The 25,663-nt window shown below is 57.3% G+C and overlaps 3 protein-coding genes across 3 annotated transcripts in view; 2 read left to right on the top strand and 1 right to left on the bottom strand.

Moving 5' to 3' along the window:
• Positions 1–312: 312 nt before the first annotated feature.
• LOC134381824 (proline-rich protein 2-like) lies at positions 313–1,236 on the top strand. The gene has a single exon (XM_063101625.1). It carries the CDS (start codon positions 313–315, stop codon positions 1,234–1,236), a length of 924 nt encoding a protein of 307 aa, XP_062957695.1.
• A 1,140-nt stretch (positions 1,237–2,376) lies between these two features.
• NKX6-2 (NK6 homeobox 2) lies at positions 2,377–3,381 on the top strand. Its single transcript, XM_063101624.1, has 3 exons — positions 2,377–2,782; positions 2,853–3,028; positions 3,124–3,381. Exons 1-3 carry the CDS (start codon positions 2,377–2,379, stop codon positions 3,379–3,381), a joined length of 840 nt encoding a protein of 279 aa, XP_062957694.1.
• A 1,450-nt stretch (positions 3,382–4,831) lies between these two features.
• Positions 4,832–25,663, bottom strand: part of INPP5A (inositol polyphosphate-5-phosphatase A) — a 219,460-nt gene continuing 198,628 nt past the window's right edge. Inside the window, exons 12-16 of the mRNA XM_063102348.1 lie at positions 20,987–21,060; positions 10,387–10,498; positions 7,318–7,386; positions 6,351–6,438; positions 4,832–6,261 (exon numbers count right to left, since the gene is read on the bottom strand). Coding sequence (XP_062958418.1) covers positions 6,358–6,438; positions 7,318–7,386; positions 10,387–10,498; positions 20,987–21,060 — 336 coding nt within the window. The 3' untranslated portion in view covers positions 4,832–6,261; positions 6,351–6,357. The remainder of the gene's footprint in view (positions 6,262–6,350; positions 6,439–7,317; positions 7,387–10,386; positions 10,499–20,986; positions 21,061–25,663) is intronic.

Here is a 25,663-nt window from a genome sequence, read left to right as displayed (position 1 = left end):
AGCCGCGCGCTCTGCAGCCGGCGACAGGGCAGCCCCACTCGCGACCCCACGCGTTCCGGCCGCAGTCCAGGGAGGACCCGGCGGCGCAGACAGAACCGGGTCGCTGGGGCGCAGGGCAGCGACTCGAGGTCCGTTTCCAAAGCCCCGAAACAGTGCTGACGACCGGCGACTGCGGTCGGAAGGCTTCTATTTTATTTGTCCAACGAGGGGTCTTTAATAATCCGAATTCAAACGTCTTAGGTAGTCCTGACCGTTACGGAACGACCTTTCCCGGCCGCCTGCGTTTACTCGAAACAAAACACAACGTGGCGGATGAGGCCCCCGCCGGGGACAGGAGCCAAAGCGCGCGGCGCGGAGCCGCCCGTCCCTCCCGCCTCCGAGCCCGGGTCTCGGGGACCCTGCGGGGAGACCGCGCGCGCCTGCGCCCCCCGACCCCTACTCAGGCGACCCGCCCCGGAGGACGGACGGCCGCCGCCGGCGTCTGCGGAGGGGAAGCGGGCCCCGCCCCCAACCGCCGGCTCCCAGGGCCGCCCTGCCCAGCCTCGGCCTCTGGCGCGGCCGCCTCTGGGGAGCCCAGAAGGGCCCGAACCCTACCAGGGAGGGTCGTCCCTGTCGCGGGGCCCTATGAGCGCAGACGCTCCTTTTTCTCCGAGGAAGCGGGGCACGAACGAGGCCGAGGGCAGGTGCCACGGCGGGGCGGAGATCCCCAGGCCGGCTCGCTCGGGCCCCCCTGGGCCTGCCTTCCCGCGGGCCGGCCGCCTGCGGGGCAGCCGCGCGCAATCGGGTCCCGCTAGTGCGGACCCGGGCTGGGAAGTGGGGACACAGAAAGCCCCAAACGCGCCGCCGGAGCAGCCCAGCCCCGTCCGCAGCAAGGGCGACCGCAGAACTCCCGCCCAGCCCGGGACGCAGGGGGCTCTCCAAGCCGCGACCTGCCGCAGGGACCTGCGGCGCCAGCCCCCCGCCGCCAACTGCACAAAACGAAAACGGGCCCTGGAGAAGCGCGGCGGGAGCGGACGCCAGGCCCCCGCACAGGGCCACAAGGGTCGCCTTCTTCCGCGGCACCAAAGGGCTGGCGGCCGGCGCGGAACGGGACCGTCGTTGCTAACGAGTGCGCCAGGCCCGGGACAGGCCGGCCCTGTGCGCACAGCCCCGCAGCCAGAAACGGCCGCCCACGTGCTCACACTCGGGCACGCGAGCAGCGGACGGCGGATAACAGCGGTGGCCGTCACTTGTTAATCAGTATGGGACTCCACCGAAGAGCACCAAGGCGACAACGCCCAGCACTGCAGCTGCCCCGCGCCGGTGCTCGCAGTCGACTGCGCTCTCGTGAACCCCCACAGCTGTTCTAAGGGGTGACGGGAGCTCTGTATCCGGAGAAAGACGTTAGGTGCCCACGGGCTCCACGTCTGCCCGCTGCCAGTGTCATGGCCCTGAACCCTTTGGGGCCCTGAGACCGGGAGGTCCCTGTTCTCCCGGCCCGGTTTCGGGTTCGCGGGAGCACGGCCTGTGTGCGAGGTCGTGGGCCCGAGGAGCTGGGCCGGGCTCGGGTCACCTCCCGGGTACCCCCCCCCCCCCCCCGGCCTGGAGACTCGGCGGAGGGAGCGGGGAACCACCCCGCAGAAGGCGCGAGTCGGGGGCCGCGCGCTCCATCCCTGCGACCTGCCCCGCGGCGTCCACGAGGCCGATGTGCGCGGTCCGGATCTGGCCGTGCGGGCCGGGAGCTCCGAGGCCTCCCGCCCACAGCGACCCGAGTGCCGGGCTGCCGCGGAGCCGCGTCCCCGACGGCGTCGCCGACCCCCCGCGCCGCCGCCGAAGGCTCTTCTCGGAACGGGGCGCACTGAGCGCGCCGGTCCGCACATCTGCATCCTTTCGGGCGATAAAATATGTTCCCGTATTTTTTCCTGATTCCCCGTTAAAACCTCTGCCTAACTAAACTCCCATCCGGCGGGATTTATTTCGTCCCCGGGGAGATAAATCAGGGGGCAAATTTACGGCGCGGGGGGCACCTGCGGCGCTAATGGGCCCTTCATGGAGTGCGCGGCCGGCGGGGGCGCGCGCGGGGCGGGGCGCTGGCCAATGGCCGGGCCGCCGGCTCCGCGGCCAATCAGCGCGCGCGCCGCGCCGGGGCCCGCGGTTATCAGCGCGCCCGTGCCCCGCGGCCCCGCTCCGACCGCCCCGGAGCCGCCGCAGCCGCCCGCCCGCCGCCCGCCGGGGCCGTCGGCGCCCCGCTGCAGCCCGCGTCCCGCTGCGACCCGCGTCCCCCGCGAGCCCCGCTGAGCCCCGCGCCCGCCCGCGCGCAAACTTCCCGGCCGGCGGGCGCGGGCGGCGGCGGCGGGGCCCGGATGGGCGCCCGGGCCGGCGGCGGCGGCGGCGCCCATGGACGCTAACCGCCCGGGCGCGTTCGTGCTGAGCAGTGCGCCCCTGGCCGCACTGCACAGCATGGCCGAGATGAAGACCTCGCTGTTCCCCTACGCGCTGCAGGGCCCGGCCGGCTTCAAGGCGCCCGCGCTGGGCGGCCTGGGTGCACAGCTGCCGCTCGGCACCCCGCACGGCATCAGCGACATCCTGGGGCGGCCCGTGGGCGCGGCGGGCGGCGGCCTCCTGGGGGGCCTGCAGCGCCTGGGCGGGCTCGCCTCGTCGGCCGGCGTCTACTTCGGGCCCGCGGCCGCCGTGGCGCGCGGCTACCCCAAGCCGCTGGCCGAGATGCCCGGGCGCGCGCCCCTCTTCTGGCCCGGCGTGGTGCAGGGCGCGCCCTGGAGGGACCCGCGCCTGGCCGGCCCGGGTAAGTGGCGCGCGGGGGCGGCGGGGCGGGCGGCGCGGGGCGGCCGGCGCGCTCACCCCCTGCTCCGCAGCGCACGGCGGCGGCGGCGGCCTGGACAAGGACGGCAAGAAGAAGCACTCGCGGCCGACCTTCTCGGGCCAGCAGATCTTCGCGCTGGAGAAGACCTTCGAGCAGACCAAGTACCTGGCGGGCCCGGAGCGCGCGCGGCTCGCCTACTCGCTGGGCATGACCGAGAGCCAGGTCAAGGTGAGCGGCCGGCCGGCCCCCGCGTCCTGCCCTCGGCCGTGCCGGTCCGCGCGGGGCCTCCGGGGGCCGCCGCCTCACGGCCCGTCCGCCCCCAGGTGTGGTTCCAGAACCGCCGGACCAAGTGGCGCAAGCGGCACGCGGCGGAGATGGCGTCGGCCAAGAAGAAGCAGGACTCGGACGCCGAGAAGCTGAAGGTGGGCGGCTCGGACGCGGACGACGACGAGTACAACCGGCCCCTGGACCCCAACTCGGACGACGAGAAGATCTCGCGGCTGCTCAAGAGGCACCGGCCGTCGAACCTGGCGCTGGTCAGCCCGTGCGGCGGCGGCGGCGGCGCGGGGGACGCCTCGTGAGGACGCGGCGGCGCGGGGTGTGTGTGTCGCACAGTAAGTCACCGGGCGGAACCGCTGTGTGTAACCAATAAATTATTTGACACGTCCCCGGCGGAGCCGAGGCTCCCGAGGCTGCAGCGCGTGTTTCTTCCGCATCGAACTCGGGGCGAGGCCCCTGCGGGCGGGCGGCGGGGCGGCCCCTCGCGGTCCCTGTCCCCGTCCAGCCTTCGCCTTGTGCGGGTCGGGCACGGCGGCGGCGGCGGCGGCGGAGCGCGATGGATCCCGGTTCCCGTTGTCGCTCGCCCCAGTGCGGGGCTGCGGCAGCGGCAGCTCCCGGAGCGAGGAGCCAACGAGCCCGGGGCGCACGGGACGGAGCCGCCGCGAGCGCCGCGGGAGCAGGAGCGCGAGGCGGAGCCCACGGCGCCCGGCGGCGCAGCAGGTAGGGCGCGAGCGGGGCGGACTCGGACGCACGCGGGGCCCGGGGGCCGAGCATGTCCAGTGCGGTTCGGCCTGACGGCCGCGTGCACCGCGGCCCTGCCGCCACCGCTGAGACGTCCCAGGGTCAGAGGGCACTGTGCTACTCACCCAAGGGTGCCCGCTCAGGGACAGCGCGCACGTGTGCACGGACGGCGACCGTGCGCTTCCCGAGGGCTCTTCCTCGGCCGCGCTGGTTTCCCGGGAGTGCGGGGCGCGCCGTGCGCTGCGGGCAGGGCCGTCACCGGGGGTCACTCCGGGCCCAGCTCGCTCCACGTCAGAGCAGAGCTCCTCGCCTGAGCCGGGGACGGCCAAAGCGGCAAGGACTGTCCCCAGCGGCCCCTCTCACCACGATCCAGTGAACAGAAACCCACCCGCTCCGCTCGCAGACTTCCTGGGCCCGCGCTCCTGAGTTACAGCTGTTTCAAAAATTAAACGCAGACGATTATATGACCAATGTTAGATTTCTTTTGGAGTCATTTTTGCAAATGTTAAAGAATAATGAAAAAGGCTCAAGATTTGTTTGGGTTTTTTGTTTGTTTGTTTTTTGGCCACGGGACTGCACCACTGACTTGGAAACTGTCTGAAGCCCTGGCGGGGTTTCTCTAAAGGGGAGCAGTGCTGTTTCTGTGACCGAACCATTCTCTCAAGGAAGAGGACTTTCCAGCTTTAAAGCTTAAAGTTAAATTTCCAGTTTTAAAGGAAAGGAATTTCCAGTTTCAAACTTTGGAAGAAAGAAAGCAAATCGTTTATATAATCCCATTAAAAACGTTGAGGGATAAATCTTTTTTTACTACAGTAAAAAGTACAAAAGATTATTTTTCTACACCAAGCTAGCGGCTTGGTGTTTTGTAACAATATGTGATACGGTGAAATCCCAGGATTTCTAATGAGCTTGATCTCAAATAACAGGGTACAAAGGAGGACATTCCCACTGCTTAGCATGTCAAAGGTGACAGGAAAATGGAAAGGAGGGAAAACAAAGCGGACTCCAAACTGTTTTCACCAGGATCGATTTTATTGCTTAGGAACCAGAGCAGTCACTTCTAAAGGCCTTTGGGACGACCCACAGCTGAAACCCGCTCAGCAAACTCGCCCGGGGGACTGCGATGTGGTGCGCTGACAGCAGAGACCACAGCGTCTGCACAGATCCGACCATGTCGTCAGAACAGAGATTCGGCAAGTGGACACCAAATCACTTGCAATGGTAGTGATTTATACAAAAAACAAAGATCGATCTGATGCCTTTCCCCAGTCCAGGAACTCTGTAGTGTTCTAAAGTAAATCAATAAAACGTACATTTGTGTTTCATCAACAGACTCTCTAATCACCTTTTAATGCTGTACTTAGTGCTAGGAGAAAAATATTTGCAACAAGGTTATTATGCAGGTTGTAGCAGAGCAACCAGGAAATGTACAGTTTTGCTTCTCTTTAATGTTTTTTATATACAGCCCGTGTTAAAAGCAATTTCTACTGGAAGCAGACTAGGCTATTTCTATTTCTCCCATGATATTATTGTTTTAATGTAGAATACTTGGCACCATAAAATGGTAACAAAAGACAGACAAAACGGTTTACAAAATTCTTAAAAGGTACACCCAGGCTAGCTATAAACTTCACATTCAATTCTTAATATCACACAGAGAAAAGGCACAGGAGTAGCCAACCGCTAGTACTGACGTGCTGCAGGCCGGTCTTCACCCGTGATGGCACCACTGGGTCATACTAGTTTTATGAATGTGTGTGCTGACTTACACATAACTAATCCCTTAGACTCCAATTCTATCTGCTATGACACTCCCGTGCATTCATACTGGAAAGTATATCTAACATAAGTTTTGGTAAGATTTATAAATTATTTTTTAAAAGTATATATTTATATATATTTATATATATAAAAATGGAAAGCAGCTGCGTGTGATTCAAAAACCATGTAACATGGCAGTAGAGTAAATGGAGGGGGTGGGGAGCATCAGAGTGAACGGCGTCCTCGCCACGCTGGGCTGGCCACGCTGCCTGTTGGCACGGCCAAGGGAGCCCCCACCTTGGCCCCCAGCCCCTTCCGCCTGGCAGGAGAACAGTGGCCACCTGTGGGGTTTCTATGCTGGAGAAGCTCCTGCACTGACAATCATCAAAAACCGAAAACCGTGGAATCTAAAATGCAGAATCTCTTTGCTGTCTATTAGAGTTTTGGCAACAGGACTGTGACTTATTTGAAAAAACCCAATAGTTCTACTTAATGTCACATGAACAGACAAGACAGTGAGGTATGTGAGGCTTTTCCGGAGTGGTCCGGAGGCTGAAGCGAAGTGTGGGGCCGGCCGTCTAGCAGGTGGGTTTCCGACGCAGCTGTCAAGGGTACGTGTTTCAATAACTGCTACAGGGCGGTCTGGCGAAGGATCCTCTCGCTTCGCTGGCACCGCTTCCCTGCCATGGAATTAGCAATTTGTTAAAGGAACAAACACACCAGGAAAAGCTGCAGAAAAGGTGAGCTGAAGGGAAGGAGTCATATTTACCACCACGTCACTGCACGACACAACACTTGTGCACATGTGCATGAGGTTTACCTGCCCCAGGCGCGATTCGGAAGGCCAGGAACACGGGCTGCAGCGGGAGAAGAGGAGGGGTCAGCCCCACGCACGCAGGGGACACAGCCCTGCACCCGCCACCTCCGCTGGGACCCCCAGACTCCCACATGTCACAAGGGCAGCCTCAAGCCTTGTCCAGGGAGTCGGTGGCCAACAGAGGCAATGCTTGCACAGTCCCATGCACGCTTGCTAGCGTGGCTGGGACTGGCAGCCGTGGAGGCTCGGGACTGAGCCCTCATGCTCGGTGAGGAAGGCTCTGTTTCCAGATACACCTGATGCAAAAACTGATGTGAAGAACGGCTAAATAAGCCCCAAGTGGGAAGGGAGGGGCACCTGCCCTCAGGTCCACCCCCAGCAGCACGGCAGTGGTCATTCACGGTCAGAGGCCTCGAATGTGAGGAACTGAATTCACTTAATTTGGCTGAAAATGAGACGTGATCTGTCAGCTGGCCTAACCCTTCCTTGAGAACACCTGGCTGCCGCACTTGAGATGCAGTCAGTGTAAGTCACCGTGCCTTCCCCTGACACGCGGGGTCCGTAGTGTTCACCTTCCACAAGCCTGCACAAGCCTGGCAGGAGAAGGCCACTAAAATACTTCAAATGCATACTCAGAAACGGCCTCCAGAAAAAATCAGGTACAGAGGAACCATTTTTTTTTTTACAAAGAGTAAAATTATGTATCTTATTCTATTGTGACTGGTCATTTCTGCCTTCTTCCTGCCTAGCTTTCTTTTGGTATTTTACTAAAATTAAATAAAAACAGACCAACTTGGCTTAACTCTGTGAAGCTGGACTAGGGAGACGGGGCAGAGGATGCAGAAAGTGCCACTCACTGCCCACCCAATGGCCGTCCAGCACTCTGGCCTGGCCCTGCACACGACGCAGAGTACGTCACCTTGTGGTCTCCCATGCAGACGTTGGGCCCGATGTGGTCGTAGGTGACAACCTTCTCCTCGCTCTCCGACTGGAAAAAGCAAACAGAGGGGCCGGTGTAGAGAGGCTGGGGGCACCCCAAGGGTCCTGCTTGGGAGGTGACAGGCAGGACTTGGGGGTTTCCTGGGGAGCAGAGGTGGGTGGGGACATCCCTGTGAATGAACCACCGTTGCCCACCCCACCCACTCCCCGTGGGGCTCTGGCTGGTGCAGAGCTGTCCATGCACTGCCACCCCTCAGAGAGCGTGGCCAGCCCACGGGGAAGGTTCTGTGATCCTGGCAGCAGCTCAGCACCTTGGCCGGATCTTCTGGCTGAGAGGGATCGTGCTTCTAGAAAGACCAAGGCTCCCTGGGGGCTGGGGTGACAGGTCCCTGACTGCACGTGCTCTGGACCTGGGAGGGGAGGGTTTGGGGCCTCCCTCGTCTCCACAGTTAGTACAACTTAGAAGTTTTTCTTCAAGTGTGCCCCTGATCGAAGTAGCTCATCTATTTCCCTTCTTCCCTGTGCACATGTGTTTCCGACAGCTTGTTCTTGTAACCCAGAACTCTGTTCAAAGGAGAACAGACGACACTGAATTCCACGCCACTACACAAAGCAATCTGCGCATATTAATGAGCCCCACGTGCACACACTTCCTCACTGCCCGCAGCCGCGCGGGCTCCGGAGATGCCTTTATTTTGGGCGCAAGCACAAAGGGTTTGTTTCTGGTCATCAGTCAGCCCTGACTGGGCTGGATTTTACATCTGCAGCTGAGGTATCCGAGACTATAAAGTTACAACTGAATTATCTTTAATGCAGTAGGAAGCTTAAGGTCAGATTTACTTTCCAGCATGTTCGCCTGCCAGAAAGTATAAAAACACAACCCTCGGCACTGTATGCATGAGCACTTTCCAATCTTCCACGAGCATGTCGCCGCCTCCACAAAGTGGTGAAACATTCATCAAATGCAGCGTGGCAATTTACAAAGGCAGCATAAAATTGTGGATTTCCAACTGCATAATCTTTGGACAGATAAACAGATGACAGCGGGCGCAGCAGGACGCAGGCACAGCTCGCTGAGCATTCGTCACCAAGGCTCTGAGCAGTGCTCCACTGCGCCCCAGCCACCTCTCGTGTTTTAGAGCTGGGGAAGCAGAACGGAGCGTGATGGTGAGGTGGCGGTGTGTGGCGTGATGGATGAGGCTGCGGAAGCTGCTCAGGGCCCGTCTGCTGGGCCCGTGGTGCCCACCCTGCTGGGCAGCCCCCGTTCAGTGGCCGGCACCAGGTGTGCTTGGTCGTCAGCTTCAATGAAAGCAGAGCTGTCTCCCACTGTGGATGCAAAGTAGCCGAGAAGACACGAGCGAGCACAGAGCAGGTGAAAATGCCACCGTCCCTGCTAATGCCCCCAGCACGGCAGTGCGGTGCAGGGGGGGCGCTTGGATCCTGCCAGCTTCTACCTGACATTCTAAGCCGTATGCTGTCTCTGGGAGTTCACTGCAAAATGCAGTTTTTGTGACGAGACATATCCCAGTGGCTGATGTCTGTCTCTTCTCTATCCCTGGAAGCTCCTGCTCTGGCCAGCAGCCCTACTCCATGTCCCTCTGCATGCCCTGTGCTCAGAGCCAGCAGCTGTGAGCTCTGGTGACTCCACCGTCTGCCTCACGTCTACACTGTTATCTCCTTGGAGCCCATGAGCAAGCCCAGGCCAGACAGGTGCCCAGGGCTGGCTCAGGTTCCAGTGTCCAGACATGGCTCTGTTCAAGGAGGCCTCAGTGAGGAAGTGGCCCCAAGTGGCCTTCCTTAGTGATGGGCCAGGGGTGACAGGGTGTCTGCCAACGAGGCCAGAAGGTAGGGCTGCCAAGACTGCCCCCATCCCGGCAGCGCCAGAGCCAAGCTTGCTGCAGACCCCAGGGGCTTCTGGCCAAGGGGCCCCCTTTTCCAGCCCAGGACCCTGCCTGGCAGGTTCCTCCCCCATGGCCAGGCACCAAGCAGCACTGTGCCCAGGGTGCTCAAGGGCATGGGGAAAGGCAGCAAGGAGCCCGGGCCCAGGGAGACAGCCTGCGCTGAAGAGGCGGCAGGGGCACCCACTGAGCAGGGGAGGCACCTCACAGACCATCGGGGCATGGGGGGTTTGGGGTGGTGTGACACCCGGGGAGCTCTTTTGGGGCTCCACCCTTCCTGACTGGGATCCCTCTGACTGTCCCCAGGGATGATGTGGCAGTTCAGGGCTTTCTGAGGGGCCCAGGCACAGGAACACCGATGGGGGCAGCCAGGGTCACCCTAACAGCACCACAGTGAGGTTGGGGGCTGGGTGGAGGGCCTCCAGCCACTGATCTGGGCCTGGGCAGTGGGGACTCGGGGCACAGCCCACAAGGCCCCAGGCCCACCGTGCGCTGCCAGGGTCTACTCCCTCCTCAGCCACCAACCCACAGCAAGATCAGAGACCCGTGGCTGTGACACAGCATTGGCATAAACTCACGTTCCATTATTATATTTTTTCACTGACAGGGTTGACAAAAATCAATTTAGATACTGATTCTTTTGAAAACACGTTTATGTTAAAGTGTGAAAAAATGAAAAACCCTGGAAAATCACATGAAATCTGAACATTTCCTAACACCCAGTGCACCACATTATCTCCTGAAAGTGTTGCCCATTCATTTTTAACTCACCAAGCCCAAGTATGAACCTGGCTCTGGTTTACAACTTAAGAAAATAACTACAGATATTTCTCCCACGCGTGAGAGCCTACGAGCTCTTTTATGGACAAGAGCACATTTAATTCCCAGGATCCAATAAACTATGACTTTTAAACACTACCTGATGACCAGTGTCTCAAACTGAGAAAGACACGGGACTCATGGGAGCCCCTCGGGCCTGAGCACAGCTGGGACGTGACCGGGCATGTAGGTTCAGCTCTCCACAAGTGAGGTCAGGGCTTCACCTGGGAGCACCCCTCAACTGGGCAGCCCGGTCCCCCAGGGACCAGGCTGGATGCTGACCTGGGACCCTGCGTCCCTCCGAGTGGCTGGTCCCAGTGGCTCACACTTACCCTCAGCACCAGCTCCTTGGCAGATGGGGACATGAGGATGCGGTCACACCAGGCGGGGCACCGGGTGTTCATGTACTGCTCACCCTGGCTGGAGTCCTCGCTGTATGGGTAGCTGCAGAGACACGAGGGCAAAGGGTCAGCCAGCACCACGCCCAACCGTCCTCTGCGCTCCCCTGGGAAGGCTGTGTGGACTCTCTCCTGATGCACCTCAGCATGGTCAGTGCTACCCAGGGAAAGAACACTGGCACAGAAGTTTCTAGAGCATAAAACCAAATGCACAATTTAAGTCTTCACATTCACACTTAGTTTTTATGTGAAACTAAGTTTTAGTTTTAGCACAGTATCTTCAGATAAACCATTCCTTTAAAAAATGTGATCATCTATTAAGCTTTGTTTTCTCAACGTGGTTTAAAGTACAATGGAAACCCGCATGGAAAGAAGTGGCCCCTGCGATGCTCACGCGCCCAGCTCAGCTGTTCCCTCTGCTCTTCCCACAGCCCCGTGACTCAGCCCGCTCATTGCTTGAAATGCCTGTAGATGCAGGTGAATTCAGTGTGGTCTACAGACAGCTCAGGCTGTGTCTCCCCCTCAACCCGCTCCAAATGCAGTTCCTATTTTGGGAAGTGTGTCCAGGTGCTCAGTCCGTGACTATGGGGTCCTGTGGGTGACTGTCCCTGGCTCACTGCCCTCCAGACCCTGCCCATTTCCTCTGTGGGTCCATGAAACAGAGCTCTAGCCACCCAGCCTTGACCAGCCAGCGAGACCACATAAGCAGAAACAGGTGGGGATGTGCCAGCCTCCTGCATCGTCCTGGGGGGCTGTTGTCCCAGCCCCGGGTGACCACACTGCCCTGCACTGGCCTCGCTGTACCTGCAGTGCCGCCCCTGGCTCTCCTATCGCACACAGCAGGTCAGGCCACAGTAAATGGGCCTGATCTGGCTCCTCCTGACCCCTCCAGCCTCCCAGCCGCAGTCACCCACCCCCTCCCATGTCTGGAGCACACTTCCCCATGGGCCAACCCTGACCCGCCATCCTGGTTAAGACTGAAGGGCCCACCCCCAGATGAGCCCTTCGACTGGGCGGCGTTCCCAGTGCGGAGTATCTGCTGATCCACACACTGGTCTTCAGCAGAGTCCAAGAGTTTTCCTTGTAAAAGTCTACTGTGTTTTTAGGTTAACTACAGGACACCACCAAGCACATGTTGTGACCAGCACCTATTCCCTGCTAGGTATTGCTACTCGCGGGAACGAGGACTGCCACTGCTTTTTCAGGACGATCCCGTCATCAGCACCTGTCGGGTGTGACTCTAGGGGCCTCTGGGAGGGGCCCCTCTCCCTCTGCTCTCAGGCCCAGGGTGAGGCCTAATGTCTAAAAATGGCGGTGACACGCAGCACATGTTTTCTGCCTGACTGGGAGGTTCCCAGTCCTCTCTGTCCTCCAGAAACGCTGACTCTGACCCTAGCCTTGCAGAGGGTCTCACTGCTTCCCCCGATTAGACACTCAAGTATGGTTAAAAACAAAATCTCTGTAGCTCCCACTTGTAACAACATTATATTTTTAAAGAGTACGGAAAACTAAATACCCTGCACATTTTTTTCAGGGAAAGTGTTAAGCCAGTGTCCTACCCTATTTCCACACAGCGTGGCTCACCCATCCCATCAGTGGCTTATGAAGGCAGCGAATGGCCCCGGCTGGGACCAGCCCTGCCGTGGACACATTCCAGTAAGGAAATCGAGGGATGGGACCTGCAGTGGGACCCATGCCAGCTGTGGGTTCGGGGCCCACACACGCCCACCCCACACTTCCAAAGGATGAGACATGCTGAGTCACACTTGGCGGGAGTGACAGGGCCAGGGAGCCAGGTGGGCTGGAGGCTGGGGTGGGGGTGGCCGCAGCTGCAGGGCTGTCGCCAGGCACTGGGCCGGGCGGTTTGCATGGTGTGATTTTCTGTGTTTCTCTGAGTGGCTGTGTTGAAGGATGTTCTTGGCTATGGTCAGGTGCAGGACACGTTTACTCAGAGCAATCTGTGACCTCTCACCAGCTCAGCTCAAGTGCGGCAGGGCATCTCCGTGAAAACCGCTCGCGCCCGCTGCCTGCTTCTCACAGCCGCCAAGCAGCAGCTACTTGCTGTACTTTAGAGCGCCCTCCGGCTGGCTTTTCTGGGCCGAATGTGTAAGCTGGGAGGGAGCATCCCACCTGCGGCTGGTGAGGTCACGTCACTCGAATGACTCTGTCCCTGCCGCTGTTCCCTGGGCCTGGTGCTATATTCAGACGAAGCTCGTGTGTGGCTAACACACGGCCCCATAGGGCTGTACAAGGCCTGGCTTTAAAATCATCACTCGAGATGCCACGTAGGAAGGAAACAGGGTTGAATCTACATGCTTCTAGAAACCACCATTTCAGACCTACGTCAGAATCCTCCCATCCCGAGCACCCGCTTGTCAGAGTCTCCTGAGGCTGCACCATGACTCCACAGACCCCCACGGGATGCACCCAGGGCCAGAGTTCACGTGAACGCCGGGTTCTGCTTTGCAACAGCACAGGAAGGGTAGCTCTGAGATAAGCCCATGAACAACGGGCTCTCACTCTGCACGCGACCTCACAGTGTGAGGGCCTGCACTGCCCAATGCCCTCACGGCACCCAGAGAGGCCGGCAGCACAGTGGGGCAAGAGCACCGCCCTCTGCCCACGGGGACAGGATCTGTTGCTGCGCAGACAGACTGGGCTCCAGTGATGAGTAACAGGCAGGAACAGGGACAGCCAGCGTGGCTGTGGCTTCCAGAGCAGCCCTTTGGCCCCAGTCTGCACTGAGAAGGGAGTCCGGGCTCTGCGTGCCCTTGGTGCCTCCGGGCTCAGGACAGATCCTGGCTGTCATGCAGTGTCCACAGGGTGGACGGTGGGGCCTGTCGGGGGCAGTGCCCTCACCTCTGCAGCCTGGGGGTGCTCCCCGTGGCCCCTAACGAACAGAAAGCACATGAGGTTTCAGACGGGTCAGGGTAGACACCCTCAGTCCTGCTCCCTCCTCTGCCCACAGGACAAGGCAGTGCTGTCTACAATGATTGATGCAGACTGCTGTGCACGCAGACTTATCTGAAAGCAAACCTGGGCAGGGTGGGGTACCGGGCAGGGTGGGGTCCCGGACAGGCAGGCCTCTGCCCTGTGCAGCCCAGGGAGTGACAGCACAATCGCGGCAGTGGTGATAACAGTAGCAGTTGCCACCTGAGCTCATGCCTCGCCACCTCCCTCAGGATGTGGGCAGCGGCCCTCTGCCAGTCTCTCTGGCCAACTGTTTGCCCGTGGCCTGGCCCAGCTGACTGCCCGGCTGACAAGGCTTAGGATCCGGCGGCCAGGCCGCACACAGCGCAGCCGACTCAGCACAGAGCACAAAGCCATGCTGTGTGAGTCTGCGGAGGGCAGGGCTGGGCAGGTGGGGATCCCTGAGCAGCCTGGGATCCCGGGCTCGGGAAAGGCCCAGAGGAAATGGGGTGGGTGGGTCTTTACTGTGTTTCTTGGCCCTTCCTGAACCCCAGGCAAGCACATTTACATGAGCCCCCCCAAGTGCTGTTCTCGGAGGACAGGAGAAACAGCAGAGTGTCCATCCCACCCCTCCCGTGGCACAAGGGCAGGAAGCCCCTCCGGCACTCTTACCTGGCAAAACACTAGCTGTTCCCAATTACCATGCTGCATTGTGACAGTGACATGGCCACTGCAGACACACCCAGCATGGAGTATGTCGCAGAGAATAACGGTCTTGACCTGAGCCCCCTCAAAAGCGTATCATTGAAAACATTTCTACGCTCACATGAGGGCCGATGTCACAGCAGACAACAGTGGCTTCAACACCTGGTCTCAAAGACACAGGCTGCTACTGAAATTCCCGAGAAAGGGAAAACTGCAACCACAGAAGAAGAGCTGGACGGCAAGAACACGGCAGTGGGAACGTCCTCCCAGTGCGTCCTAGGGGCTGCCGACAGCACCCCACTTGCCCTGGGGTGACCAAGGCTGGCGGTTCCTGACTGCTCATCTGTAGCGCCTGCCCTGGGGTGTGCATGGGCTGTGCCCAGCCAGACGACACCCTCGCACCCTGCCTGAGCACCCAAGCTTGGCAAACAGAGATCTCATCCTTCTCGAGCTAATTTTACATATATAATTATTATTACATTTTAGATACAAGTCTACACGCAGGAGAACTTTAAAGTATGGCCCACAAAAAGGTTGAAAAGGCCCTCCTAATCCTTAATTTTAAAACACAGGCATGCGTCACTTGACACATTCTGAGAAATGTGTCGCTAGGTGACCCCATCCTGTGCGAGCATCGCGAGCGCACCTGCACAAACCTGGAGGGTGCAGCCGACCACACGGCCAGGCTGCACAGCACACATGGCATCATCTCAGGGGCCACCATCATACACGTGTCTGCAGTTGACCGACACATCCACCGTGTGGTGCGTGATCACAGACGTGCCCCGTACAGAGAAACAACCTCTCTTGCTGGACTTGTCCAGGGCAGTTCATCCCAGTGTTATTTGTGTTTTTGTCTTTTTCCAAAGCTAAGACGTGATCTCGTTCTGTAGTTAATTTGCTCAATAGTCACACTCCTTTCCCAAGCTCAGAGCCAGCCCGTCCTTGGGAAGGAGCAGTTCTCCCCACTTGACTTCCTCTGAGTAAGTCAGATACTTGGGCAAGTTTTCATGGGTCGATACAGGGCTTCTACATCTTTCTATTTTATCAGTAAACTTCATAGGTCAGTGCGACACACACAGGCAGAGTGCACACGTGGAAGGGCTGCCTGCCGAGTGACCGCACCCACGTGGCTGGCCCCAGCAGGAAGCCCCATCTGCGAAGGCTGCGGTGGTGGTTCCAAACCCGCGACTGGCCGGCCTGGCCTGCCATGACCTGCGCGGAATGGAGCGCAGGCTCTGCTCTTTGTGTCTGCGCCGCTCTCGTGCACTGAGACTCCAGATCGACTCAGAGCCGTGTGCTCTGAATAGGCTGAACTGGCTGCTGTTCACTGCTGTGCGGCATTCCGTTCCCACGCTGGGTGCCCTTTCCACCACTTGTGGGCATTTTGGTTATTTCCAGTTCGGGGCTAGTTCTTGGAGTGTAGTATGTGGACTCCTGGGGGCATCTTGGACATTTTCAGGAGGGTCTGTAAGGTAAAACTACATTCACAACAACACTAAGATATTATCTGCCATCTTCATGGTGTGGACACTGTGCTGATGGGTGACAGTCATGGCAGTGAGGCTGCAGCACCTGAGCAGGGCCTGGGCAGTGGCCTGGTGGGGCCAGGCAGCTTCGTGCTCATAGCCAAAGGAAGCCGGATCCACCACAAGTGCCCCCGGTGAGCAGTACAAGTGTTACCTATATTGAAGCTTGAGCCTGGGAAGTAAGATTTTTAGGATTCGGTGGGATGAGCAGGGGCATCCAGGAAGCATCTTGCCCTACCCCGAGGGGCGGCACGGCCTCTGCATTCCAGCTGTCAGCAACGCGGCCGCTCATGCTCACCCACAGCAGTTTTTGGTAGAAAGACTGACAGGCAAAACCATGGTTACTCAGATGTGGTAGCTGACCGGCACTTTCTCCTGAGGGACGGATGGGCCTGTCTCTTCGGGTAAACAACTGGCAGTATTTGCTGCTGGCAACAAAATTTAAGCTTTCAAGAAAAAGCTACAAGTTTGGAAAATGTATTCGCTCCATGAGCCTGACAACACCCCACCCATAGACTCCTCTGCTGAGATCGGGGTGTCCTGACAAAGGTGCTGTCTGCGCCAGGAGTGGGATGTGCCAACACCAGACCCTGCCTGCACAGTGGCCCAGAATTTCCAAAGCACTGCCACCAGCCCACTCTGGGGGCTGAAATTGTGCTCCCAGCGTTAGGAACTGATGGTCACGGACATGGTTTCAGAGTCCACGCTGCAAGCTGGTGTGGAGTGGGGCTGCCACGACCTGCAGAGAAGCAGCTACAACGCCCCTTCCCAGCACACATCTGTGCGTGAGGCCAGCGTGGCTCTGCCACTTCAACTAAGCCATGGTGGCAGGGGACCAGACCCCACGTCATCTGTGAAGCTAAACTTGCCACTCTTCTCACAAAGTGTTTTTTGTTTGGAAAATATTTTTTCATAAAAACGTTATTTATGTTAACTTGTAACGGCTTTATTATTTTTTTTAAAAGAATAAATATTTTAAAATTTATGGTAACTATCAATATGACCCACAAAAATGAAAGCTCTTTGGGGCCCTTGATACTTTTAAGAGGGTAAAGGGCTGCTGAGCCCAAATAGGCCCAAGCCACAACTCCCATGACTGTCCCCAAGACGTTAAATGTCAGCTGTGTGATGGTTGGATATTAATTACTAAGGTTTTTGTCCTTAAAAAATGGAAAGGCTCAGTCACCTCACTACTTAAAGCTGTTCACAGACACTTTGCTATTATTTAAAGTGAGCCTAGATGAGACAAGGGAGACAGGCGTCATTTTCAACCTGTGAAGAGTTCACACAGTGAGATGAGCCACGAACGGGGCCCAAGGACACCTGGGCAGAGGACACACGGCACGTACAGATGCAGGAGCTGCTCGACCTCTACCACTACAGAAGCCGGTGTATGGCGTGGAGAGGCTGTGTCTCCACAGCCGGCGTGACCCGCTGGGAATGTTGAGTTCTCTGACTTCGGTCATGTAAGGTTTCAGAGGGGGTCCTGGGGAGACGGTGGGGTTTGGGCGTGAAGGCTCAGGCACCCAGAGGAAACGGTGACATTCTGCAGGGGGCGACAGGCCACGAGGGGCAGGCAACAGGCACACGGGACCTAGACGCTGGTTCTGAAACACACCTCCTCGCTGCACCTTTGTTGCCTGGGGGGACGCAGGGAGCAGCTGCTGCCTCACGACGGTGCCAAGGCAGCGCTACGGCCCGATCTGCACTCCACCTCTGCACTGTAACACTGATGGCAGCTCTCAACATAACAGTCAGAAACTCACTTCTAGCTGGGGGCACAGAAAGACAGAGGCTTCCGTGGTCACCTTCGGGGTGTTCTGGATCGCCCCCCGTTGTGGCTGCTATCCTAGCGGAACAGCTCACATCTGCGTTGACAAGCGGGAGCTGTTGGGGCTGCTGTTGAGGGCTGGTGTACAGGACCACCTGTCCCTGACCCAAGGGCCCTGGGCCTGGGGAGTGGGGCACTAGGACAAGGTGAGGGGCTTATGCCCACCTCGTGCACTTCAGACTCTAGGTGCCGTGTGCCTGCCTTACCCACAGCTGCTAGTTTCCACAGAGAAGCCACATGGGCAGGGCCCATGCCCCCATCAAGCCCTCTGTCCACCGATGCTGCTGAGCAGCACTTGGAGCTTTCACACACTTACAAGGATGTGCAAATGCCAGATAGCACCAGCGGCCCCCACTCAGCCTGAGCCCCAGGTGCTGTCCCTGGCCTCGTGGGGTCGGCAGGTGCCCTCTCGGAATGCAGGGGCGGGGTCTGGAGGGTCTTTGTGGTGGAGGCAGCAGCAGCCAGGGGTCTGTCCAGCCACCCTCCCATCCGCTCCGCTCCCCAAACAACTGCCCTGGAAACAGGTCACTTTTGTGCTGTCCCTAGGGAGGACTACAAACAACTGCCTGTAGTTGAGAACAAGAATTGAAGGTTCCGTGAATGTCGGAAATATCAGCATCTTTTCCAGCAAGACGACAGGTGGATGAAGTCACACCCACCAGGAGTGAGGTTCTCTGAGTCCACGGAGAACAGAGACAAACAGCTGTGCTGAAGAAAACCCCGGCCACTCCCATCACGAGACCTGTCAGCTAAAGCAGTGTCTCCAGGGGCTGCCACTGCGGAGATGTGGTGGATACGGACCCCCGGGACTCTGCCCTGGAGTGCGCACTGCCCACTCAAGCCACTCCATCGGGACGTGCGCTCGGCCCCACCATGGGGCCTGCAGAGGCACAAGCAGCCACTGCTCGGGCACTTTGCACTTCTCCCTCATGATCAAAAATACAGACAGATTCTGAAAACCAGGAGCAAAAGAAGAGAGGCCCAAGGCGTCCCTGCACCCTGCCTGCCCCGCAAGACCTGCTGGAAGGAGCAAACAGGCTGGCATGGTGCCCTGCCTGCACCACACTGAGGCACACGTGGGCCGCGGGCCCGGCCTTGGAGGGGACATGCCTTTCGGAAAGCCCCAGAGTGGCCAGAGTGTGAGAGAGGACCACTCATGAGACAGGGACATTCTGTCCAGAACTCTTGGCTGGGAGGGAAACAGCCCGGGTAGTGGAGGGCCGTTTTCACAGAACGAAAACATGCCTGATGAGCCCCAGTCTCAGGACTGAGGAAGCAGCCAGTATAGAGGGCACTGCCCTGAGGATGCCCTGGCAGCCAGCGTCAGATCCCCTCCAGGCACTCACATTGAGCAGTCATCCCGGACAGGGGCACCACTCCAGCAGAGGGACCTCCCCAGCCAGCGCAGGGCTGTGTCCTCCAGACTACACAGAGGCCGGCCCCCAGTGCACGTGGAATATGGAGTCACACTCTGACGTGTGGACAGGTGCCCAGGAAACAGCCTTGTTCTGAGTGGGGGCTGCCAGCCACTCCCTGGCTAGGCCAGGAGGCCTCACACTTGGTTTCTGGTGGCACCTGTAAGAACAAAGCCCAGGCAGAGGCTCTGCCACCTTGACCTCTTCTAAAGGGAATGAGTGTGGGGACACTGTCTTCTGCAGAACACTTCAGCCCAGAACCCTTGTGCAAAGCTTGTCTTCTGAGAGCTGTAGGGCACCTGACCAAAACATGGGGGGCCAGCCCTGGAGATGAAGGCCGCTTGGCCACTGGGGCATGATGGTTCTCTGGGGTGCACCAGGGCAGCCCACACATCCAACAGTCAGACCTCAGACCCACGCAGTGCAGGCCCTGAGGTTGTCCTGGGGCTTTCTGCACCAGCCGTGGCGTGCAGCGATGGAGTTCCAGCCAGCCTCCCCACAGGCAGATGGCACACTCCGGGTGAGGGGTCACCGGCAGCAGCACAGGACAGGAAGGAGTTCATAGAGGCCAGAGTGCCTCGAGTCACTGCCGCCTCCCAGGAGGCTCCTCCTGACTCATTTGAAAACCTCCCCTGGACACCGAAGTGCTCTGTCACTTTCTAGTCTCAGCCCATGGTGCCACCTCTCAGCACACAGAGCAGGGCTGCGGGAAAGCCCGTCACCAAGCTCTCTCAGGCAGCGTCTGCACCCTGCTCAGTGTGAGGGGCAAATTCCGCCTGCAGGTTGAAGTCCCCAACCACTTCCAACAGTGAGAGAGAGCTCTATGCTGGCAGCTATGTAAAGTGCACAAAAGTGCTCCCCCACTGATGCACATGCATATGTGTGCACACACCTACTCGTGTGTGCATACCCACGTATACATACACACATACACCTTGTGCACACATGTACCCACACCTGTGTGATGCCACTTGCATACTCATGCACACATCCATGCAATGCTTACACACCACAGTGCACATACCCATGCACATGTGCACACATGTCTACATGTGTACACATAACCATGCATGGTTGCACCAGTTCTGCATATATAACATGTACACCCACATGACATATGCACACACACACAAATGCATATGTGGACACACGGCAAACATGTATGTAAACCCATGCACTACACATGTATGTGCACAAGTAGCCCATAATCCACTCACATCCTGCATACACTCAAACCCATTCAATGCACACATGGACACACATGCACACAAGTGAGCACACCCATTCACATGCCCATGCACATGCAGAATGCACACACCCACAGAGACGTGCACACATCCTGCATGCACATATATGCACCAGATCATCTATTTTGGTGCAGTCAGAGCACATATCTGGGCAAATCACACAACCACCATTTCTAGTGCCATTGCTCTTCCCCAGCCTACACTTCTGCCTGTGTCATTTCCGGTTTGGAATGACTCTCCAAACCCCAAGGGGAGCCCATTGGGAGGCTGGGAGCTCTACTTGATGGCCCCACGAACTCAGTTCTTAAAATACAGTAGAACCAAATGGAGGAAGGGCACTGGGTGTGTCCTGTGCAGTGGGAGAGCAATAACCCCGGAAGCTTGGGGTTGAGACTCTCACCCACAGGTGGAGAAAAGATGAGGACAGAATTATCACTCTCAGCTGGTTGCTTTCTTCTAACCACAGAAAGGGCAGGAGGCGGGGCAGTTTGCACAGGGAGCACACAGATGCACAACATGCAAAACACACAACACACACACATGTCCACACATGCACACACACACATGTCCACATATGCAGACACACAACACACACACACACAACACACACATCAACACACATGCATCCACACATGCACACACTCGCGTGCACACAGAAACACACAAGGCGTACATGTGCACAAATGCACACACAGACATACGTGTACACAGAGGCACAAAAGAGAGGCACATACAGGCACACACGTACACACAGGCACACAGCACACACACAAGTGTACACAGGTGCACAACACACAGAGGCACATACAGGCACACACACAGAGACGTGCCGATGCAATGGAGGTGAGGACATTGGAAACATTACCTGGTTTATCCAGCTAACAGAGTATTCCTTACCTTGGGGGGAACGAGATGTCCAGTTCACACAGCCTGTCCTTAAAGACAGATAACTCTTTGTCAAATTCCAGGAGCTAAAGAAAGGAAGAAGAAAACACGGTCACTTCATGTTTCCTCACCAGGGCACAGAGGTCTGTATGCAGCTGGGCCACTCATAACTTCCTGGAAACACGCACAGCTCAAGCATTCGGTGTGGCATCTGCCCTACCCAGACCACCAAGTCACCAGAAAGACCGGTGGGTGCCCACCAGGCTCCAGTGTCCAGCTGTGGTGCTTCTGGCAGTGGAACCTGCATTGACAAGCTCTGCTCACCTGGAGACACATGCAGGGGGCCCCTTCTCTGGTGATGACCTGATACGCACCCACACCCTCAGGCCGCACTGCTGTGGACACAGCAGACTGTGGACATAGGACACCATTGCCTCGGCAGTCCTCTCAGAGCCTCTCCTCTCTAGCGAGGGGGCATGCCTTCTTAGCAGAAGGGACACAGCACCTGCTGTGCCCACAGCCTAAAGTTACTCACAGAGCAAGTAATGTTGACTTTGCATGAGTAGGTCAAAGAAGTGGCCCAAGTGTACACACAGGTGAGACTCTGGCAGCAGTGTGGGCAGGAAAGAGGCAGCAACGGCCTCAGCCCTGAGGACTCTCCGGAGACAAGCCCCAAGAGGGCATCGTGCCCCAGCCCACAGGCCACAACTCTGAGTGGCCACCATGTGCACCCTGCGGGATATGCCTTCATTAATCATGTTCCATCCCACAGCGGCGCGGGAGCATGGCACTGCACAGGGGCTCCCCTCAAAAGCACACCATGTCCTCATTCCGTGCTGCCAGCTCATCCATCATTCCTGAAACTTGCAATTAGCAGCCTCGTGTACGCAGTAATTACCCATGTATCAGGCTGCTACCTGCACCTCCTGTACCAGGCCCCCTGACTGTTCCTTACCAGGCCAGCACTTGGTGTGACCAGGGCCAGATCGGGGTCAGGTCACAGGGAAACAGCCAAAATCTCCACCGGAAATTGTCATGTTTATGATGTTGGCAAGTGACTGCACAACAGGACGGTAGGGACAAACCACAGCCACCTTCTGCACACATGGGGCAACTTCAGACCCAGCTGTCTTGCTCCAGTCTGACACCTGGGACACCCTGGACACTCACACTTGAGTCACAGCAAGCCTCAGACTCTACCTGGTGAGGCTCAGACACAGAGGCTGGGGCCTGGAGCCCATGGGGGGAAAGACTCCAAAGGCAAACCTCACCCCCTTCAGTGCTGCCCCTCATGGCCACCAGACTGGGGGAACCCCACAGGGGAGGCACAGGCAGCTCGATTTTCATGACACCCAACAGCCCTGCTGCCTCCACACCAAGATGAGGCTCGAGGTCCACCTCAAGGGAGAGACTCACTCCAGGGCCAGCCTCTTCAGGAACAAGCCCCAAGTCAGCTCCTCAATGGGGCAGGATGGAGCAGAAGCCTTGGAAGAGACATCCCACCTTCAAGGGCAAAGCACGTATGTGGCTCTGCACCAATCCTGCACTTACACGTGTGTCAGCATGTATGAATCTACTTGTGCGTGTGCACTGAGTGTATATGTGTGTCTGCTGTGCATGAGTGCACGTGTCTGTATGAGTGCACTTGTGTGTATGCACTATGAGTGTACCCGTGTATCTGCATGTACGAGTGCACTTTAGCATGCACTGAGTGTACCCGTGTATCTGCATGTATGAGTGCACTTTAGCATGCACTATGAGTGTACCCATGTGTCTGCACGTACGAGTGCACTTGTGTGTATGCACTATGAGCGTACCCGTGTATCTGCATGTATGAGTGCACTTTAGCGTGCACTATGAGCGTACCCGTGTGTCTGCATGTACAAGTGCACTTTAGCGTGCACTATGAGCGTACCCGTGTGTCTGCATGTATGCGTATACCTATAGATACACTTACATTTACACATGGAGGCCTATTAACCGTGTCACATCTGGATCATCTGGAGCTTGAATTCATGGCCTTCCCACATCAGTGACAGAATAGTCCTGATCCCAGCGTGGGTCCCGCTGGTATCTTGGTGGAGAGATGAGGAGGGGAAGGGGTATGGGGTGCCAGGCGGGGGCAGGGCCCTTGTGCTGATGTGGGGTGGGCTGTGCACTAGTGGGGTACTTCAGTGGGTATTGACGTGGTTTTGGCCGCTGCGATCGATAAGAGGCGCTCACAGGGTGCTTGGCCCTGCAGCTGCTGGCCTGCATGAGATTGGGAACCAGGCATTACAAGTATCTAAGGGGAACTGCTGAGTCAGAAGGCCATGGCCGATGGGTACATTTGACAAAAAGGACCAACGGCAGCTTCCCTGACTCTCATGACACAAAGTCAAGATGGCCAGAGTGCCAGCCTTCACCACCCCCAGAGCTGTCAAATCTTCTCATCCTGCCACATCATTCACCGAGACCTTTTAAGAAGGGAAGCCCCACGGATACAGTGAGTCTGTGCGAGACCTCCCCACCCCCACCCCCCCAGAGGTGCCTGCACCTTGGACAGATGTTTTATGAATCCCAAGTGTGTCTCTGCACTGCTGCTGAACATGCACGCCTGCAAAGAACAGCCCACTCCACCCCGCATGTTTTTAAGCCGCACGCAGGTGTTCTCACTCCTGCTTGTCTCTGCCCCACTCCTGAAGCGCAGTTGACCCTGGTCTCTGAGGATCGGCCCAGTGGGGCTGTGGCTCTCAATTCCAGGGCAGCGTGTTTATTCTGGCCAGTGTTCTTCAAGGATGAGTTGGCTGCTTATGAAATTCTGTTAGCAGTGTTTTCCCTCAGCTCTTTGATCAAATACAGTTTCATCCTTGTAGGGCGACTATCCTACATTTTTCTCAGATTGATTTTAAAGGCTGGCTGGTTAGCTCACTTGGGAGAACGTGGTGCTGGTAACACCAAGGTCAAGGGTTTGGATCCCTGTCCTGGTCAGCCACCAAAGCACAAAAAACCCTTGTCTGTGTGTCTGATGTTCTGCTATTTCACTCTGACATGTCTGTATATGAATTTATTTTCATCCCTCTATGCTTCCTGAGGATCTGTCTGGGATAGTTCTAGGATAATTCAGTCACTAACTCCTCAGGTGTGCTCTTTATGTCTGGACTCTGTCCTGCCTCTTGCCTGACTCTCCTGTTCACTTTCTGCCATGCCCTGTGCGTTTCCATCCTGCACCCTGTGCTTCCCCAGGCCTGCTGTCCAGTTCATAAACCTGCCTTCAGCTGTGTCTACTCTGACACTTAGTTCATCCACTGAGATTTTAACTTCAATGACTATACTTCTAGAAGTTCTATGTATTTTTTAATCTGCTCATTCTTTCTTTCATAGCGTGGTACTTATGTTTCTAATTCTTCCCATTTTAAAAAACTTAAAGTATTTTTATTTTATAATTTTTATCAATTATCCAATTATTGGCATTCTGGAGAGTCTTTCCTGCCTTTTGTTATAGCTCTAAACTCTTGCTACGGCAGAATCCTTCTTCGGGCATTTTGCATTTTGGGACTATAAGCTTGTCCTGGAGGGTCTTGATTTGAGGAGAGTTTTATAGCTGTGATATTGAATGTGCAGCCTGCTCTCCAAGAGGACAGGAAACAGCAGAAAAGGGGCTCTGAAAACAGACATATCAGAACTTCCCCTCACAAGTAACGAGGTATTGGGACGATACCTAATTCTCTTCTTTATACTTTGGAAGAAACTCCAGGAACCGTGGATGCCAACCTGGCCTCACCTGCAGAGAAGGGTACAGGCAGAAGCCCTGGCCACAGCCTGACCTAAATGAGTTACTGCCACCTGCCAGTGTGGGCTGGTCCCTTAGCTCCCCTTCAAACTCTCTGCAAGAAGACACTGAATGAAGAGCCATCCGGGAATGACAGGCCTGGCTGTGCAATAGGAAACAGCCAGCAGCCTCCTGCCTAGACCTGGGCAGTGGGTGCAGGAGAGAAGTGCTTGGGCCTCAGGGGGCAGCCGTGGGCTGTGCACACGCTCACTGCAGCTGCCCCATGCCAGAGGTGGTGTACAGACGAAAGGGGACTGCTTGGAAATACTCAAAGAAACCAAGCCTCCTCCTACGTGAGCTGTGGCATCTGTGATGCCATCTGCAGCAACTCCAGAGCATTTACGTCTGGGGGACAGCACCAAAGTGGGGGGCAGAGACGGCCTCCTCGAGCAAAGGCTTCTGCCCACAACTGGGCTCATGGCTTCTCGTGGAGCATCTGGAGAACTCTGGAGCCAGGAGGGCCCATTCCACAGAGGGGGTGCAGCATGATGTCCAATCCAGCTCTGGCCCCAGCACGCTGACCCACAGTACTACCCAGTGCCCACGTGGCTGCCAAAAGACTGACAGAGCACACACAGGGTACATGCGGCTGCACCTCCCAGCTTAGGCCTTAGTGGGCCCTGGGCCCTTTCTGTCTTCCACCTTTGCTCTGCTGGAAAGAACTTTCTAGAAGCAACATGCTGCAAAGCCAGGATGATCAGACAGGGAATGTGCAGAGAGCAGTTTGTGGCCAGCATTAGCTTATTTAGCCTCGGAGAACAAAGGGCTGGTTTTCCTGCGAGCTGCAGCTGCGGCTCACGGACTGGCGTCCCTGCCTCTGGCTGCTGGTCTTCAGGGTGGGGTTTGTGAGCATGGCGCAGAGCAGTTGAGGCACAAGG

The sequence above is a fragment of the Cynocephalus volans genome, chromosome 7 (genome assembly GCF_027409185.1).
Source record: "Cynocephalus volans isolate mCynVol1 chromosome 7, mCynVol1.pri, whole genome shotgun sequence".
Taxonomy (NCBI): domain Eukaryota; kingdom Metazoa; phylum Chordata; class Mammalia; order Dermoptera; family Cynocephalidae; genus Cynocephalus; species Cynocephalus volans.
The sequence above is the reverse complement of the archived record's forward strand: the minus strand, read 5'-3'. Positions and strand labels throughout refer to the sequence as shown.

Bases quoted from the DNA above. Each gene is read 5' to 3' on its own strand.
- LOC134381824 (XM_063101625.1), top strand. From the start codon at position 313: ATGAGGCCCCCGCCGGGGACAGGAGCCAAAGCGCGCGGCGCGGAGCCG.
- NKX6-2 (XM_063101624.1), top strand. From the start codon at position 2,377: ATGGACGCTAACCGCCCGGGCGCGTTCGTGCTGAGCAGTGCGCCCCTG. The intron at 2,783-2,852 runs GTAAGTGGCGCG...CCTGCTCCGCAG, and splicing joins CCCGCGCCTGGCCGGCCCGG to CGCACGGCGGCGGCGGCGGC. The intron at 3,029-3,123 runs GTGAGCGGCCGG...GTCCGCCCCCAG, and splicing joins TGACCGAGAGCCAGGTCAAG to GTGTGGTTCCAGAACCGCCG.